This window comes from Cavia porcellus, unplaced genomic scaffold (assembly GCF_034190915.1).
Source record: "Cavia porcellus strain 051 isolate PalLab524CR breed Dunkin Hartley unplaced genomic scaffold, mCavPor4.1 scaffold_12, whole genome shotgun sequence".
NCBI lineage: Eukaryota > Metazoa > Chordata > Mammalia > Rodentia > Caviidae > Cavia > Cavia porcellus.
In genome coordinates this window covers 80,193,131-80,207,368 of record NW_026947495.1, presented here as the reverse complement: position 1 = coordinate 80,207,368, position 14,238 = coordinate 80,193,131, and the positions used below count along the sequence as shown (strand labels likewise).

General features: G+C 51.2%; 2 protein-coding genes across 2 annotated transcripts in view; one reads left to right on the top strand and one right to left on the bottom strand.

Annotated features, from left to right (window-relative positions):
* Dnah7 (dynein axonemal heavy chain 7) overlaps nucleotides 1-9,401 on the top strand; it is a 239,656-nt gene extending 230,255 nt beyond the window's left edge. Inside the window, exons 64-65 of the mRNA XM_023562205.2 lie at nucleotides 3,432-3,535; nucleotides 9,089-9,401. Of these exons, the coding sequence (XP_023417973.1) occupies nucleotides 3,432-3,535; nucleotides 9,089-9,295 (311 nt within the window). The 3' untranslated portion in view covers nucleotides 9,296-9,401. The remainder of the gene's footprint in view (nucleotides 1-3,431; nucleotides 3,536-9,088) is intronic.
* Nucleotides 9,402-9,491: 90 nt separating this feature from the next.
* Nucleotides 9,492-14,238, bottom strand: part of Slc39a10 (solute carrier family 39 member 10) — a 43,345-nt gene continuing 38,598 nt past the window's right edge. The window contains exons 9-10 of the mRNA XM_063259470.1: nucleotides 13,901-14,091; nucleotides 9,492-12,069 (exon numbers count right to left, since the gene is read on the bottom strand). Of these exons, the coding sequence (XP_063115540.1) occupies nucleotides 11,911-12,069; nucleotides 13,901-14,091 (350 nt within the window). The 3' untranslated portion in view covers nucleotides 9,492-11,910. The remainder of the gene's footprint in view (nucleotides 12,070-13,900; nucleotides 14,092-14,238) is intronic.

Genomic DNA, 14,238 nt, shown 5'->3' with positions numbered 1-14,238 from the left:
TCTCGCTGATGTCCTCCATCTCCCAGGCCAGCCCTCTGCTCTGCAATCCACTGGGCTGTATGCAGCTGTCGGGCATCTCCTGAATATGTAAAACTTAGCAATTTCAGTCAGTGGCCCCACCCGCCAGCCTTCATTCTTCTGCTCCCTTCACATCAAACGTGCTGCCCCAAACCCTGCTGCCACAGCCATTTCCATCTGGCGTCCTCCAAGGGTGTCATGGCTGAATGACAATCCTTAGTCCGATACAGAAGCTACACAATCTTTTAAAGAATATATAAATAGGTCAGGTCAGCCCTTGGACTTCCATTGAAAAAAACCAGACAACTAAGTATCAGGGACCCGGCCGAGATCCCCACCTGCCTGTATGAGGGGTACGGAGAAGGATTAAGGGAGACACAGAGGCAAATTTAGTAACGCAGATGGGGGCTGCGAGGTCAGCGCCTCAGGACAGGCAGAGACCCAGATCCTCCAAACCAGCCGCTCTTTATGGGGAGTGTACAGTGCAGGGGGGAGAGCGGAGGGCTCAGAGGTCAGTGACACTGCAGGCACCAAATAACCCCGGGTGACTGAAGAGGTGGAAGATGACCTTATGCTAAGCAGGACCCTGCTGCAGGCTTCTTTTTCATCTCTGTGTCTCAGTGTGTTCTCAGTGGGCGGAAGAGGTCGGCCCATCCCAAGCGCTAACGGAAGGCTAAGAAGGGTGATCCTGTACCCCCAGACCCCCTCTGTCCCTCAGGGAAGGGTGCGGAACCAGCCATTGTGACTTCCTGGTGCCCAGTAACTAAGTAAGCTATCAGTGGCCTTTCCCCCTTTGCAGTCAGACACAGACCAGTAAGCCCTGACCAGTAAGTCAGGCACCTGCTGGCCATCCTCTCGTGGCACTCCGGATGTCCCCTCGCCATTCCCCACCACCATTGGCTCACACTGACCTCCTGCCGCTCCTAAGCCCAGACTCGTGTGGTGGACACTCTGCCCTTCCCGTGCCATCTTAAGGAATGCTAGGTCACCAGAAAAAGACCCGCGTGGACTTCCATCTGTTGAAGCCCTCCTCTCCCATTCACCTGTCTTGCTGCTCGGCTCTTAATTTCTGCAGTCATGTTACATTTCCTTCTTTAGTGCATTCAATGCGCGCACGGGAGGATTCTCTTTCTGTAAGCTTTCCCCACGTCACTGTTTTAAAAGGCAGAAGGCAGCGTTTGGTTGCAGTCTGGGCAGAACTCACAGTGGCTCTCAGTTATTAATTTTTAGACTCAGCTAAAAGATTGAATTTATAAAAGCACTGCATAGAGTCTATAAGCTAGTGATTACCCAAGATCAGAGTACTGGATTCCCCACCATTGTACGCTAAACTTAGACACTGTACCCGGAAGCTTTTATTTTATTTTACAATAGCCTGGAATAGTTCACATTCCTTTTTACAGTGCTTTACGGATTTAACGCATAGCTGCTTTCATTAAAGGAGGCATTAACATCCAGAAATACCCTGAAAACAGTGGAGTAAGACACGTAACACAGCTTATTTAATGACCAGCGAAGTCAGAGTGGTATTCCCATGCTGTCCTGCAAGGCGGAACCATCTGCTAGAGAAGCCACTGTGCTGGGTATCAGTGTGTTGGCCGCGGGCTGACAGATAATTGCTGGTAGATATTTGCTAAGTCATGAATTTTATTACTTTGTGCACACACAGACATTCTCACCCAGAAACCAGCTTATGTGTCTTTCCTTGCCATTTACATAATTATCAGAAAGCAGACTGCATGAAATGATTTGGAGAAATAGGGGATCCCTTTCTCGGGGGACACAGTTACCTGCCTGAGAAAGCCTGGGCTAGGAGCGCAGTGTCTGTCTTTCCGGCCTCTCCCCACACTGGTCTCTATCCTTCACACACACTGGAACATGTGTGTGCTTCTGGCTGCTAAGGTGCAGTTAAAACATGATTGCAAACAGTGTGGTAGAAGCACAGGGCCACGTGGGTTTCTGCAGGGCTCGGTGCTGGCTCTTCTGGACGCATTGCTGGCTCCGCCTGGGTGACTCGGTCATCAATCGAGAGCCCTGCAGGGGCTGAAGGGAGGCAGGAGACAGTGGCCGGGCAGAGCCTGGGGGACCCGTGGGAGTCAGCAGGCGGCAGAGGTGCATCTGTCCCTCTCGGGAAGGTCGCATCTCACGGGCCCCAAAGTCACTGTTGTTTCATGGATAACAGCTACTGGACAAATGCTTGGTTCATTAATAAAACCGAAATTTTACTCCAAATTTACTTTGTCAATTCAGACCCATCAGAGAGAAAGGGTGGGTTTTCCCAAACGTCCACTGTTCAGCTGCCCACTTAAGTGGCCACTCACAAGTGTCCCCAGGCCACAGGGGGATACTTGTGCTAATGGTGATCATGCTGCCCAGCACAGGGATGGGGACGGGACAGTACCATCTCACCGGAAGCACAGCTCTGACACTTCACCAGGGTCAGCTAACAGGTTCTCAAGCTACACGGAGCAGGTGTGGAGGGCCTGCAAAGTGTTTCCAAATTGTTCTCCAGTGGCAGAAGGTTCTGAGGTTCCGTGAGTTGGTCAGGGCCACACAGCAGGTGAGGAGTGAACACTTCCGGCTCTGTAAATTCTACACTGCTTCCTGTGAGGTCTACACCATTTCAGTGAGCATCTTTATGTGCAGATATTGTGTTCAACCCCCCAGGCTTCGCAGATGCATAGAGTCAGAGACAGTGGCCCTGTGTGATTGCTCCCCTAATGCACACTAATTTTTTATTTGTTTGTTTGTTTTGAGACAGGGTCTCGCTATGCAGTTCAGGCTGGTTTGAACTCACTTTGTAGCCCAGGCTGGCCTGGAACTCTGTGATCTTCCTGCCTCAGCCTCCCAGACACAGACGTGTACACCACACCCAGCCCGCTGCTCCTCTTTAACTGCTGGCATGTGGCATACATTCTGGAGAGCTCGCCTGTGCCACCCTGCATTACACAGACGCAGGAGCACTCCTAGCAGTGGGAATACAGTTGAAGAGGACAGGACACACTGACCTGCAGGACATCAGGTCTGCGGAGGAGTGTTTGCTTCCTATTGCCCAGCGGTCACTGGGGACCAATATTTACATTAAGAACTTCCTGATTTCACGGCTTCTGATACCACGATTATAATCATTGGTCAGCTAAGATAAATCTTGTAATGATTCATACCGTGGACCAGTTTAAAATTCCCTTCCTCTACTGTCTTCCACATGTAATTTTACCGTGACATCACTCTACAAAGCAAAGCATAGATGTCTTGAAATACAGATGTGGAAACACTGAGAGGCTGCTTTTGCTTCAGGACCAGCCGCAGACTCTTAGCGCCTGCCTAGGAGCCACCGGTAGGGACTTCAGATCTGCAGCGCAATCAGACTGCTCACTGAGATCGTTTTGTTAATGTTTTTATTTCTCATTTAGGTGTCTACATTCATGGATTGTTTCTGGATGGAGCTTCCTGGAACAGGAAGATCAAGAAACTCGCAGAATCCTATCCCAAGATCCTTTACGACACAGTGCCCGTGGTTAGTATCTTCTAGTGATGTCTACGTGATAGACACACACGTGTGTGAAATGTGTCCCATGTATGTATGTTCACGGCAAATCTGTTCTGTAAAGTTGCTGCCAACCTTGAGTTAGCCAGTACCGGACCAGTGCTCCTGGGGAAACAAGGGGGCTGAGTGTCCACGTCTCAGTTGATTGATATGCAGTCTATCTTGTTTCACTTCTGGGTTTTTGGGGGGACAAGGTCTTCTGGGGACAGGGTCCCCCTATGGAGTCCAAGCTGGCCTCAAACACACTATGTGGCTCAGGCTGACCTCTAACTTGAGGCCATCCTCCTGCCTCAGCCTCCCAAGTGCTGGGATTACAAGCATGTACCACCACGCCCAGCCTTCGCGTCTGTCTAAGGACACTGTTTAGTGTTGATTAATTAACCCAAGCTCACAGCCCTGTCGCTCCTCCCAGCAGTGCTGCTGTTCTCTCTCCATCCGGCCCCTCACAGCCCCCAGATCCCTAGGGTCACTTGAGCCCCTGTGCCACATATTTGGGGTCAGGGTGAACCCAGAACCAACGGTGATCCCACCGAGGCAGCCAGAGGACCGCGAGCAGGATGCTGGTTCCAGCTGGCTGTGATCGCATGCCTGGGATCGCAGTGGACAGCGTTGAGCTCTGCCCAGAGAGTGCTGGTGTCAGGTCAGGAAGCTCAGGCCAGCAAGGAAAATCTGCAGATACGGAATCCACACATGACCGTCTCTAGGGACATTGTGACTGTTGCTTAGGCGTAAGGCAGTGGTTAGCTTTATGCAGTTTGTGACAGGATCTAGGCTGTGCTGTTCTGGTTACAGCCCAAGGGTGAGAAATCTGCCGTATCCCAGGACCCTTAGAACAAGCACTGGAGCGGAAGGTCACCAGGGCAAATCAGTGTTTGTCACTTCAGAACCCGAGTCGTTTTGTTTGGTTTTTCTTTTACATTAAGACTTAAGTAGCTTGCTGTGAGTGGGAGATGTGTTTTATAATCAAGTAGTGACTCCTTTGAATAAAGTCAGCTAGTGAGAAATAAAAATTCTCATAAGAAAACATTCCCCTTGGTTTAAAATGAAACACATCCATGAGTGTTTTGAGAGTTCATCGAGTCTGATGTGGTAGCTAATATCTGCAGAAACTGTTTGGGGCCTCCCCTTCTGATAACCTGGAATCATCGTTATGTGGGGGAAACAGAGAAACTTGTGGCCTTTTTGGCTTCTTCATAAAAATTCTGTTTTAGCCGGGCATGGTGGCCCACATGCCTGTAATCACAGCACTCAGGAGGCTGAGGCAGGAGGATCTTTGTGAGTTCGAGACCAGCCAGGGATACAAAGTGACTCACAGCCAGCCTGAACTGCTTAGCCAGCCCCATCACCTGCAGGGTTAATTACTTAAGACAACCACTAGAAAAGATTGCTCCGGTTAAATTCCGTGACCACTTTTATGGTCGTAGTCGCTTCTCCATTCTTCTCTTCAGGACTGACTGGCTTAAGCCTGGCGAGTTCCACAATGGATTGCACACTTAGCACCCTAGCAGCTTGGCTAAGGACTCTGAAAGAATGCAATAAATAGCAGGAGGAAATTATGCTTTGTTTGTGGTTTTTACATTGGAAAATTGTGCTTGAGGCACAGTGTGGTACAGCTGACAGGGTACCACAGCCTTACTGTAAGGATCAGCACAGGCTGTGCAATCAGTCGGCTGCCCCGTGATACCTGCACACGTCAGGCACGGAGCACACCCATCCCCCCCCCCCCGTCCTCTCCTACGGGAGGGGAACGTGTGATGTCCTCTTGGGGTCTGGCTTGCTCCCCTAACGTGCTGATTCCCGATCTACCCGTTGTCCTGCAGACGCCTGGTTTCATCGTTCTGGGCGCTCCCTGTGGACATCGCAGCGCTGTCTCTATCCGTCCTCCCTTCCTTGCCGGCACCTTGGCCGACACTGCTGTGCCTCTCGCTGGGGTGACGTGGGGCCCCACCATGCAGTCCGCTGACTGTGATTCCTCCGGTTCTGTGCCTCGGGATTGTACAGCGGGACCCAGCCAGTCCCCTTTTTAGCTTTCCGAGGAGCCTCCACCCTGATGTCAGTGGCTGGACGGATTTATCTCCCTCTGGCGGGTGTAAAGGCTCCCCCCGCCCCACAGCGTTTGCTATTTTCTGTGTTCTTGATGACGGCCACCGGCCACCGTGTGGGGTGGCTTGCATTTCCCCGACGGCTGATGATGATGAGCACCTTTTAATGCACTTAGGGGCTTTTGTATTTCATCTTCTGCAACATGCCTTTTTGGTTCATTTGCCGGCGATTGATTGCGACACTTGTTCTTGGGCGTTTGTTTTTTAAATTATGTATTCTGGTCTGCATCCTCTGTCAGGAGTAGCTGGCGTTTCTCCCATCCTCTCTGTTTCGTGGGTTGTTTCCACTGCCGGGCAGACGTTTTTAATTTGACACGATCCCATTTCTCGATTCTTGCTGTTCTTCCCTAAGCCATTGGGGTCTCACTCTGGAATTCCCCCTCTGCTGGCATCTTGATGAATCCTCTGTGTCTTCTTCTCCATCTTCAGCTGACTTTTTACAGGGTGAGAGACAGGGATCCAGGGTGACTTCCGGGAAGACGGTGGGGCAGTAAGCAGCAGAGAAAACAGCTTCTCTGACAGCCTCCGTCCAGATGTGGGAATAGTCCATCTGGGGGAGACAGGAAGGAGGGAGGGTCCCTGGACCCAGGAAGAGTCCGAAGTCTGAATGGAAGCCCCCTGGGAGAGCAGAGAGAAAACTTCAATGAAGAAGAAGGCGGGAGCTGGCAGGGCCTTCACCCAGCACGGGGGGAGCTGCTGGAGCCTGGGGATGCGAGGTCACAGCGACAGTGGTGGCTGGCGACCCCAGGGCCTCTGCAGTACGACTTGGAGGAGGTGGAGGACTGTGCTGGCTGGGGGTGAGTGCTGAGACTCGGTGCTGCCTCGGGGAGCGATTGGCCAGGAGCCATTCTGCAGTCAAAGCCAGAACCAGAACTGGCCGGCTCCCTCCTCCAGCAGCTCCCAGCAGGGTGCAGATCTGGGGAAACTTTCTGAACTGCAGGAGCCCAGCAAAAGCACCGAATCAGGCCACACCTGGCTTTGCTTTACCCCACTGTGACCATTTTGAGTTCACTTTTGATGTCTTAAGAAATTTCTGATGTGCTATAAGGTTTGGGTTGTTTTGCATGTGGATTTCCAGTTGTTCTGGTATATTTATTGAGGATAAATCTTTTCTCCACTTAATTGCTTTTGCATCTTTGGCAGAAATCAATTGTCTGTTACATGGGTATCTATTTTGGGACTTCATATTGGTACGCTGGTGCTTTGCCTATCCTATCAATGCCGTTTTGTCCTGATTGGTGTAACTTTGTGATAAGTATGGGACGGGGGAGAGTTGGTGCTCTACTGTGCCTTTATCAAAGCTGTTTAGTCTATTCTCTCAGCCTTTTGTATTTCTCCAGAAATGTAAGAATCAAAATGTTAATCTTTCTGAAATGGTGTTGGCATTTTGATGAGGATTTCTAATCTTTATTATTTTCTCCTATTTGTTTTTGGTTTTATTTTGTCTTTTATTTCTAATTTCTTAAGGAAAGATATGAGGATATTTCATAACTTTCCTTTCTAATAAATGTACTTGGTCTTTAAAAAAATAAAATAGACAGATCTAGCTTCAGTCTTCTACAGGGGATATCCAGCTTTTCCAGCGCCCCGTTGGAGAGGCGGTCTTTCCTCCAGGGTGTGTGGGCAGCTGTGTTGAGAGGCAGGTGGCTGCCCTGTGTGGGTTTGTGTCTGGGTCTCTGCAGGCTGCTCTGCCGCAGCCCTGCGGTGTGTTTCACATCTGGTATTGTGTTATCTCCGCCTTTGCTTTCTGCTCGGGACTGCTTTGTTTGTTCAGAGTTGTTTCTGCTTCTCTGTGGATTTCAGGAATGTTTTCTCCACTCTTGTGAAGAACAGTACTGACATTCTGATGGTGTTTGCATTGAATCTGTAGCTCACTTTCAGAGTATGGCCGTATGAATAACTTCTAATCCAAGATCTTGGTGGGGGTCTTTCCAACTCTGAGTGTCCTCTTCAATTTTTTGAAAACTGTTTTGTAATTTTTGTTGGAGAGGCCTTTCACTTCCTTAAGTCTATTCCTAGGTATTTTGAATTATTTTGATGGCTATTGTGCATGGGGCTGCTTTTTCCAAGATTCCGTTCCTGGTGTATGGAGAAGCTGCTGACTTTTCACACTGGCTTTAGACCCTGCTACGGGAGTGGACTTTTCACGAGTCCCCGAGTCTGGGCTTGCACTGCTATTCTCTCGGCGTGTGTGCCTTCAACTCTGCCTAGTATTTTCTCTGCTTTTTACCGATGTGTCTGGAAAATTCTTTCCCTGGTGGGAACTGGCAAACCTGTTCCAGGGGTTGATGGGTTGAGGTCTTCATCTCCACCGTGGAGGACTCTTCTCAAACCCATCTGGTGATATCTTATGCTGAGCCATCAAGAGGTAAACCGAGGCACAAACTTTCTTTTAACTCTTCGCCCACTGATGGCATGGCATCTCTCTCTCCTGCAAACCTCTGCTCCTTCAGTATCCCAGAAGAGCAGGGGCACAGTGCAGGACAGGAAGGGGGAGCTGGGCTTGGTGCAGAGTGTAACCCAGCATGTGGGAGGCTGAGGCAGGAGGACTGCCTTAACTAAGCTAAAGGCCAACCTGGGATACATGATGAGCCACATCCGGAAGAGAGCTCTGCGGCCACTGAGGTGCTCGCTCCCCGAGATCACGGGGATGCTGCGTTGCTGCAGGGCCAAGGCTGCCTCTGCCAGGCTGTGCAGCTGTGGCAGCAGGCGCTGGGTGCTTCCTTTCTTCACTGTGGCACTGGCTCCAGCATCTGGATCTTAGAGAGTGGCTATTCCCCCGCCGAGTCCCAGCTCTGTCCCAGGCACTGACCTGGGGGTGCACTGCTGTGCACACCTGCTGCTCTGGTTCTCAGCAGCAGTGGGCAGGACCGACCAGGCACCTCTGCCCGGGCTCTGAGCAGGGGCCACACACAGCGTGCAGGGGTTCGTCTAGTTAGGCGCTGTTGAAGGAAATGTCTTCAGAGGTCCGAGGGATGCTGCTGGGAAGATAGGGTATCAGTAGTGATTCCCTCCCTTCATAGCCCATCTGGTTTTATTATAGTAAGCACCGAAAGTCTCCCACAGCGGAGTACGATGGAAAAGGGACGAATACTTTTGAGAGTAAGAACTCACTTTGGGGGTGCATGCATGTAATCCCAGTACTGGGAGCTGAGGCAGGAGGACTGCCATTGAGTTTGAGGCCAGCCTGGGCTACCTAGTGAATGCAAGGCCAGCTTCAACTTCTTACCAAGACCCTGTGTCAAAAACAAAACAACTCATTTTCCCCCCTCATTTTAATTTCTAGCCTGGCTCTGAAGTTAGTTATGACAGTTCTTTGAAAATGTTTCGTGAAGCCACGGCAGTGCTGACGAAACTGACACTGCCAGGGCACTGACAAAGCCAGCCTGACCTCCCGGGTGGTGTGCACACTCTCTTCCAGATGTGGCTGAAGCCCTGTAAGAGGGTGGACATACTCGAGCGGCCCAGCTACCTGGCGCCACTGTACAAGACCAGTGAACGGAGGGGAACGCTGTCCACCACGGGCCACTCCACCAACTTCGTGATTGCCATGACCCTGCCCTCCGACCACCCCAAGGAGCACTGGATTGGCCGGGGGGTGGCGCTACTGTGCCAGCTCAACGACTGACCTTGGGAGGCCATTGTGGGGCCCACTTCTTGTGAGATGGCGGAGTATTTGTTCAACCAAGTTTTCTGGCTTCAATAAATCTGAGTAACTGTGTTCTTCACTCCAAGTGCACCGTGTGTGAATGCAGCCCGTATTTATATGCACGACATGCTGATCTAGAAAACCTCACGAAGCAGTAAAGGGAACATGGCAGATCTGCTCTTTTGGAATAACTTTATTTTGGGAGAGTTCCATAGGCATTAGGAACATACATAAAATGACACACCACTGTTGACAATGAAAAAAACAGCATATGACCATTTCCAGCTTTATAAATTTTTAAAAAATGATTTCAGTTACAACGAAAAAGGTTTAGATATTTAGCAAGAATCACCTTGCAGGACCGTCATCACATTTAAGCCACTGACTCACTGTTAATGGAAATTCACACTGCACATAGTTCCTAAAGTACTCTAAGCATAATCACAGCTGATTGAATGCAATGTGATATACATCAAAATTCATATGGATGTCACACAGTGACAGCATTGTACAAGTAACATCAACACCTCCAACAACGCATGTTAAAAGTACACAGGTCAAGTTAATGGAATGTTGGAGCCCAACAGAAATGTAGTGGAATTAAGATTGTCTAGTAAGACTTGAAACTATACATTAGAAAAATGATGTGGAAACTAAACATGGGTGGAACCCTATAAAATACTAGCAGCAACTGTTACAGCCCTCTTATGAAGTTAAGAAAATCTAGCAAAGAAAGATAATACACTTCCGAGAGAATATAAAACTTTGTATACCTTAGCATAACCTATCTGCTTTAAATGAGGCATTTATTTTTAAGACTGGGAATATATTCCAGCTGTTGCTTTTAACTGAAGCGGGTCTGAAGCTGGAATGCAGAATCCTCCTTGGGTATAAAACCCAGAAATGAACTGAAGTATTTCCTGGTTCAGAAAGTAAGATCCCTTGAAGTTGGCAGTGCGAAATCAAATGTCAGCACCTTTTCGCTAGGTTGCTTGCAGGGCCAAGCGGTGAGATGAGGGCTGTCCCAATTCAGTGCCCAACGCTGAAAACAATCTCGTGGTTTAAAAAAATACTCCGACTTATTACAAAGAGGCCACAGAAAAGCAGGAGTGATTTCAGATTCAAGCATAAATTAAAGATGTAACGACACTTGGGTCCCCTCCTTGCCGGCCGGCCGGGAGAAACCCTGGCAATCAATTGCCTGTTCACACAGGGACATGCGCCGCTCTCGAGGTCTGGTTCTGTTTAAGAAGCAAAACTCCATAGAGGGAGAGGAAAGGGACGGGAGGGAGAGGACGCAGTGAGATGGAGCTGACCCTTTCAGGCCTGAGGGCCAGTCTGTGAAGAGCTCCACGGCAGCCAGGCAGTGCCAGGGCCACCCCCTGGCGGGGAGAGAGGCGTGGCACTGGTGCGAAGTGAGGCTGGGGTCCACGTGCAGACTGGCGCTACAGGTCTCCACGCCCAGTCCCGGGAAGCATCGCTCGCAAGTACAACCGGCTGGAGAACAGGCACGAGCCAGACGCCAGTCTCTGCCCTCAGGCACTGCAGCACTTCTTGGCACAGAGAGCCAGAGACTGCACTCAGCCTCCGGCCCTGCGATGGCCGCCCCGCCGGGACTGTCCCGTCACCGTGCAGTGACATTCCTGCGCGGGCACAGACGGACAGCAGCGTGGCTCACAGCCACTCACAGCACAGGCCAAACTGGCAATTGGAACATCTGGAACCTCAATTTCCCAACTGACCTCACTAGTATTGTCAAGTTGGAAAACTGAGGACTTTAGACTATGTTTGGGTTCATCTCTTTGATATGTCCTAGAAGGCTGTAATGTTTAAGGAAAAAACATTTGACATGCTCTGACACGCCCCACCTCCCCCATAAACCCCAAACCGAAACAAAATTATGGTTAAAGAAAAAACAGAAAAACACCCCAAACACCAAGTATTGTAATAGTACAAAGAACCATCATGAATCTGCCATTAAACCGAAGCTCACACAAACACACAATCACAGATTTCAGTAGTTTAGGCTGCAAGTTTAAACACTATGCAAATATATACAAAAATAGTAACTCTAGATTCAAGAATAAGGGTTTCCCCGCTGCTAAATTCATACCCTAGTGCAGCCTGAGCTCTCCGCCACTTCCTACTCTACCTGTGGTTCCCGCGCTGCGTCCAGTCGATCCCTGCCCCGGGCGTGGACACGAGCTGAGTAAAGGGCACTGCGTTTCACTCTCCGCACGCAGAGGTGTCTGCTCAGAGTTCATTTCCAATATTCTTAAGGTTTAAATGATTTTTTTGGTTCAATTTCTATTTCTGCATAGCCACAGAAGTTTCTACTAATAAGGAGACTACTTTAGTGTTTTATATGATTATTCTTTAAAAAGTCTGAAGCAAACATACATTGACCTCAGTTCTCAGAGTCCAGTTTCCTCCTCTGTCTCCAACGGTGAGGGCCCCCTTCTCGGGGACAAGCACTGAGCCCCGGTCTCGGGGCAGGCTCTCCCCATGGGCTCGCGAGCAGGGCACGCCAGTAGGGAGCAGGGCAGCCACCAGGCAGAGGGACACACGCGTCCTTGGGGCTCCCCAGTGAGGACTCAGAACTGGATGTCGAGCACGATCTTGTCCTCATAGAGTGCGATGATCAGCATGATGGCGAACCCGAACAGCAGCCCCAGGTTCTGCAGGATGAACTGCCCCACGGGACAGAAGCCATGCTCCTCATTGTCCCCGTCGCCGTGCAGCATTTCCGGGAGCTGGGGAGAGGAAGAGGCAGCTTTAGAAACAGCTGGGCATTTGTGAGGTTACAAAGCGCAGCCCCTCTCGGGTCCCTCCTGCCGAGTCCTGGAGAACCTTTTCTTCTGTGACCCTGGCTGCGCCCACCGGGCAGGCACAGCTGACCTGCAGCAGTGACTCAGCCAGCCCAGGTTCCCCCACCCTGTGACAATGTGAGGCAGCTTCCAGAGCGGCCACTGTCTGCCCCACTCCCTGACCCGCCTGGGCGCCCCACGGGACCTCGAAGGAAACAGTGTAGCCCTGCCGAGGTCTTACATCAGAGGGCTTTGAAGAAACAAAAATCTTCGGATAGCCGAGGTGCGCTTTATGAGGTAATGACATGGTCATTTCACTCTGATGGCACCCCAGAGACCCATGTCTGCTGCATGGCCTGTCACGATGAGGACACCACGTTTAACCCATTTCTGCTTCACCACATTTAGAAAATGTGTGATTTTGGTTGCCAATAAAAATCTTAGAAAATACACATATTGTGTCCTTTTCTCTCGAACACCTACGGATTTCAGTGTAACTGTGACACTGTAAAGACTGTCGCCTTGTTTGCCACTCGTGTGGTCAGCAGTCATGTTCGGTTCCCGGGAGCCGAGGAGCTGCCTGGGGGCCGTCAGTGAGCGTCACGGGCTCACTGCGCCCTCCACCCAGTGTGTTCCCAGGCCTCCCTCGGACGCCTACCACACAGTGTAGCCCAGCCCCACAGGCAGCCGCCTCTCTGCCTTGAACGCACAGCCACCCGTGAAACTCTGCTTCCAGAGACCCAGACCCCACAGCACTCCACGCGAGTTCCTGCACCCACGAGAGGCAGGAAGAGAGATCCATGGTCAGCAGTACTGCCAGGACAAGCAAAGGACGTGTACTAAGCTACGCTGTGGACCCAGAGGTAGCCCTGCCTGCCTGCTGAACAGCCGGGGAACCCAAAAGCCAGCCGTGATCTGCTGAACCAGGGCGGTGACAGCTGAAGGGAAGCTGAGTTAGCAGAGATGCCGGCCCAGGAAGGGACACGCAGGCTGCGGGGTACAGGGCTGGGGGGAGCGGGGCTCCTGGCTGAACACGGTGCATCCTCACACTGCGCACAGGGTGGGGTGGGGGGGTGTCCCAGAAGCACGGGGCCAGAGGATGCTGCGGGGAGAGGAGAGGTCCGGGAAGAGGAGCGGGCTGCCCACACCTGGCTGAACATAAAATAGAGTTACTGCTTTTACTTGAAGTTTCACGACTTTTGAGAACAGGCATTAAATCTGCGGTAAGATCGTAGCAGAGTGACCGTGAAACGAGACTATGAGGCAGTCTGCTCGAGACAGAGGGCGCCTGTGACGGCCCTGCACCGCACTGCCAGCTCTGTGGAGAGTGTCTCTCTGGAGTCCTGCAGCCAATTGAGAGAAGCTGGCCAGCGGCGTCCAGCTTCACTGGCTCTGGGCGAAGTCACAGACTGTCTGGGAACACACACAATGCCCAAAGGGACCAGCTTACCACACAGGGTCACTCTTCCCCACGCGCTAAGCTCAAAGACAGAGTCTGCTCAGCAGCGAAAGAACACTTCTGTCCCAACACCACAGGTAACTATTCTGTGCCCACGTGTGACACTGCAGCCATGCTAAACAGTGACACAACATGATCAGAGATTCTCAGCATCCCACTGTCTCCCACAGGGAGCTCCCCTGTGTGCTTTGCCCTACGAGGACACAGCATCCATGCGCTCTAAGCACCACGTGGCTCCAGGTCTCTCCCGGACACCGTCCGCCTGAGAACCACGCTCTAGTTGCAGGTTTAGGGTAGAAGAAACCGCGAGCCCCTTACCATGTCCACCAGTGCCACGTAGAGGAACATGCCCGCCGTGATGGCGAAGATCCAGAGCGTGATGTTGTTGGCGTACTGGCCGACGGCCGTGCCGATCAGCATGCCCACGTACGCCATCATGGCAGAGAGCAGGTTGTACACGATGGCCTGCTTCACAGTCATGCCAGCCTTCAGCAGGACGGCAAAATCACCTGCAGCCACGACACGGGGACAGTCAGAACGCTGACATGAACGGGGAGACTGGTGAATATGTGACATTAGGGGGATACCTCTTCATAACGGGGCTGCTGAGGGGACAGAACTGCCCTGTGCCCACAGCTGTCAAACCAAAGAACTGC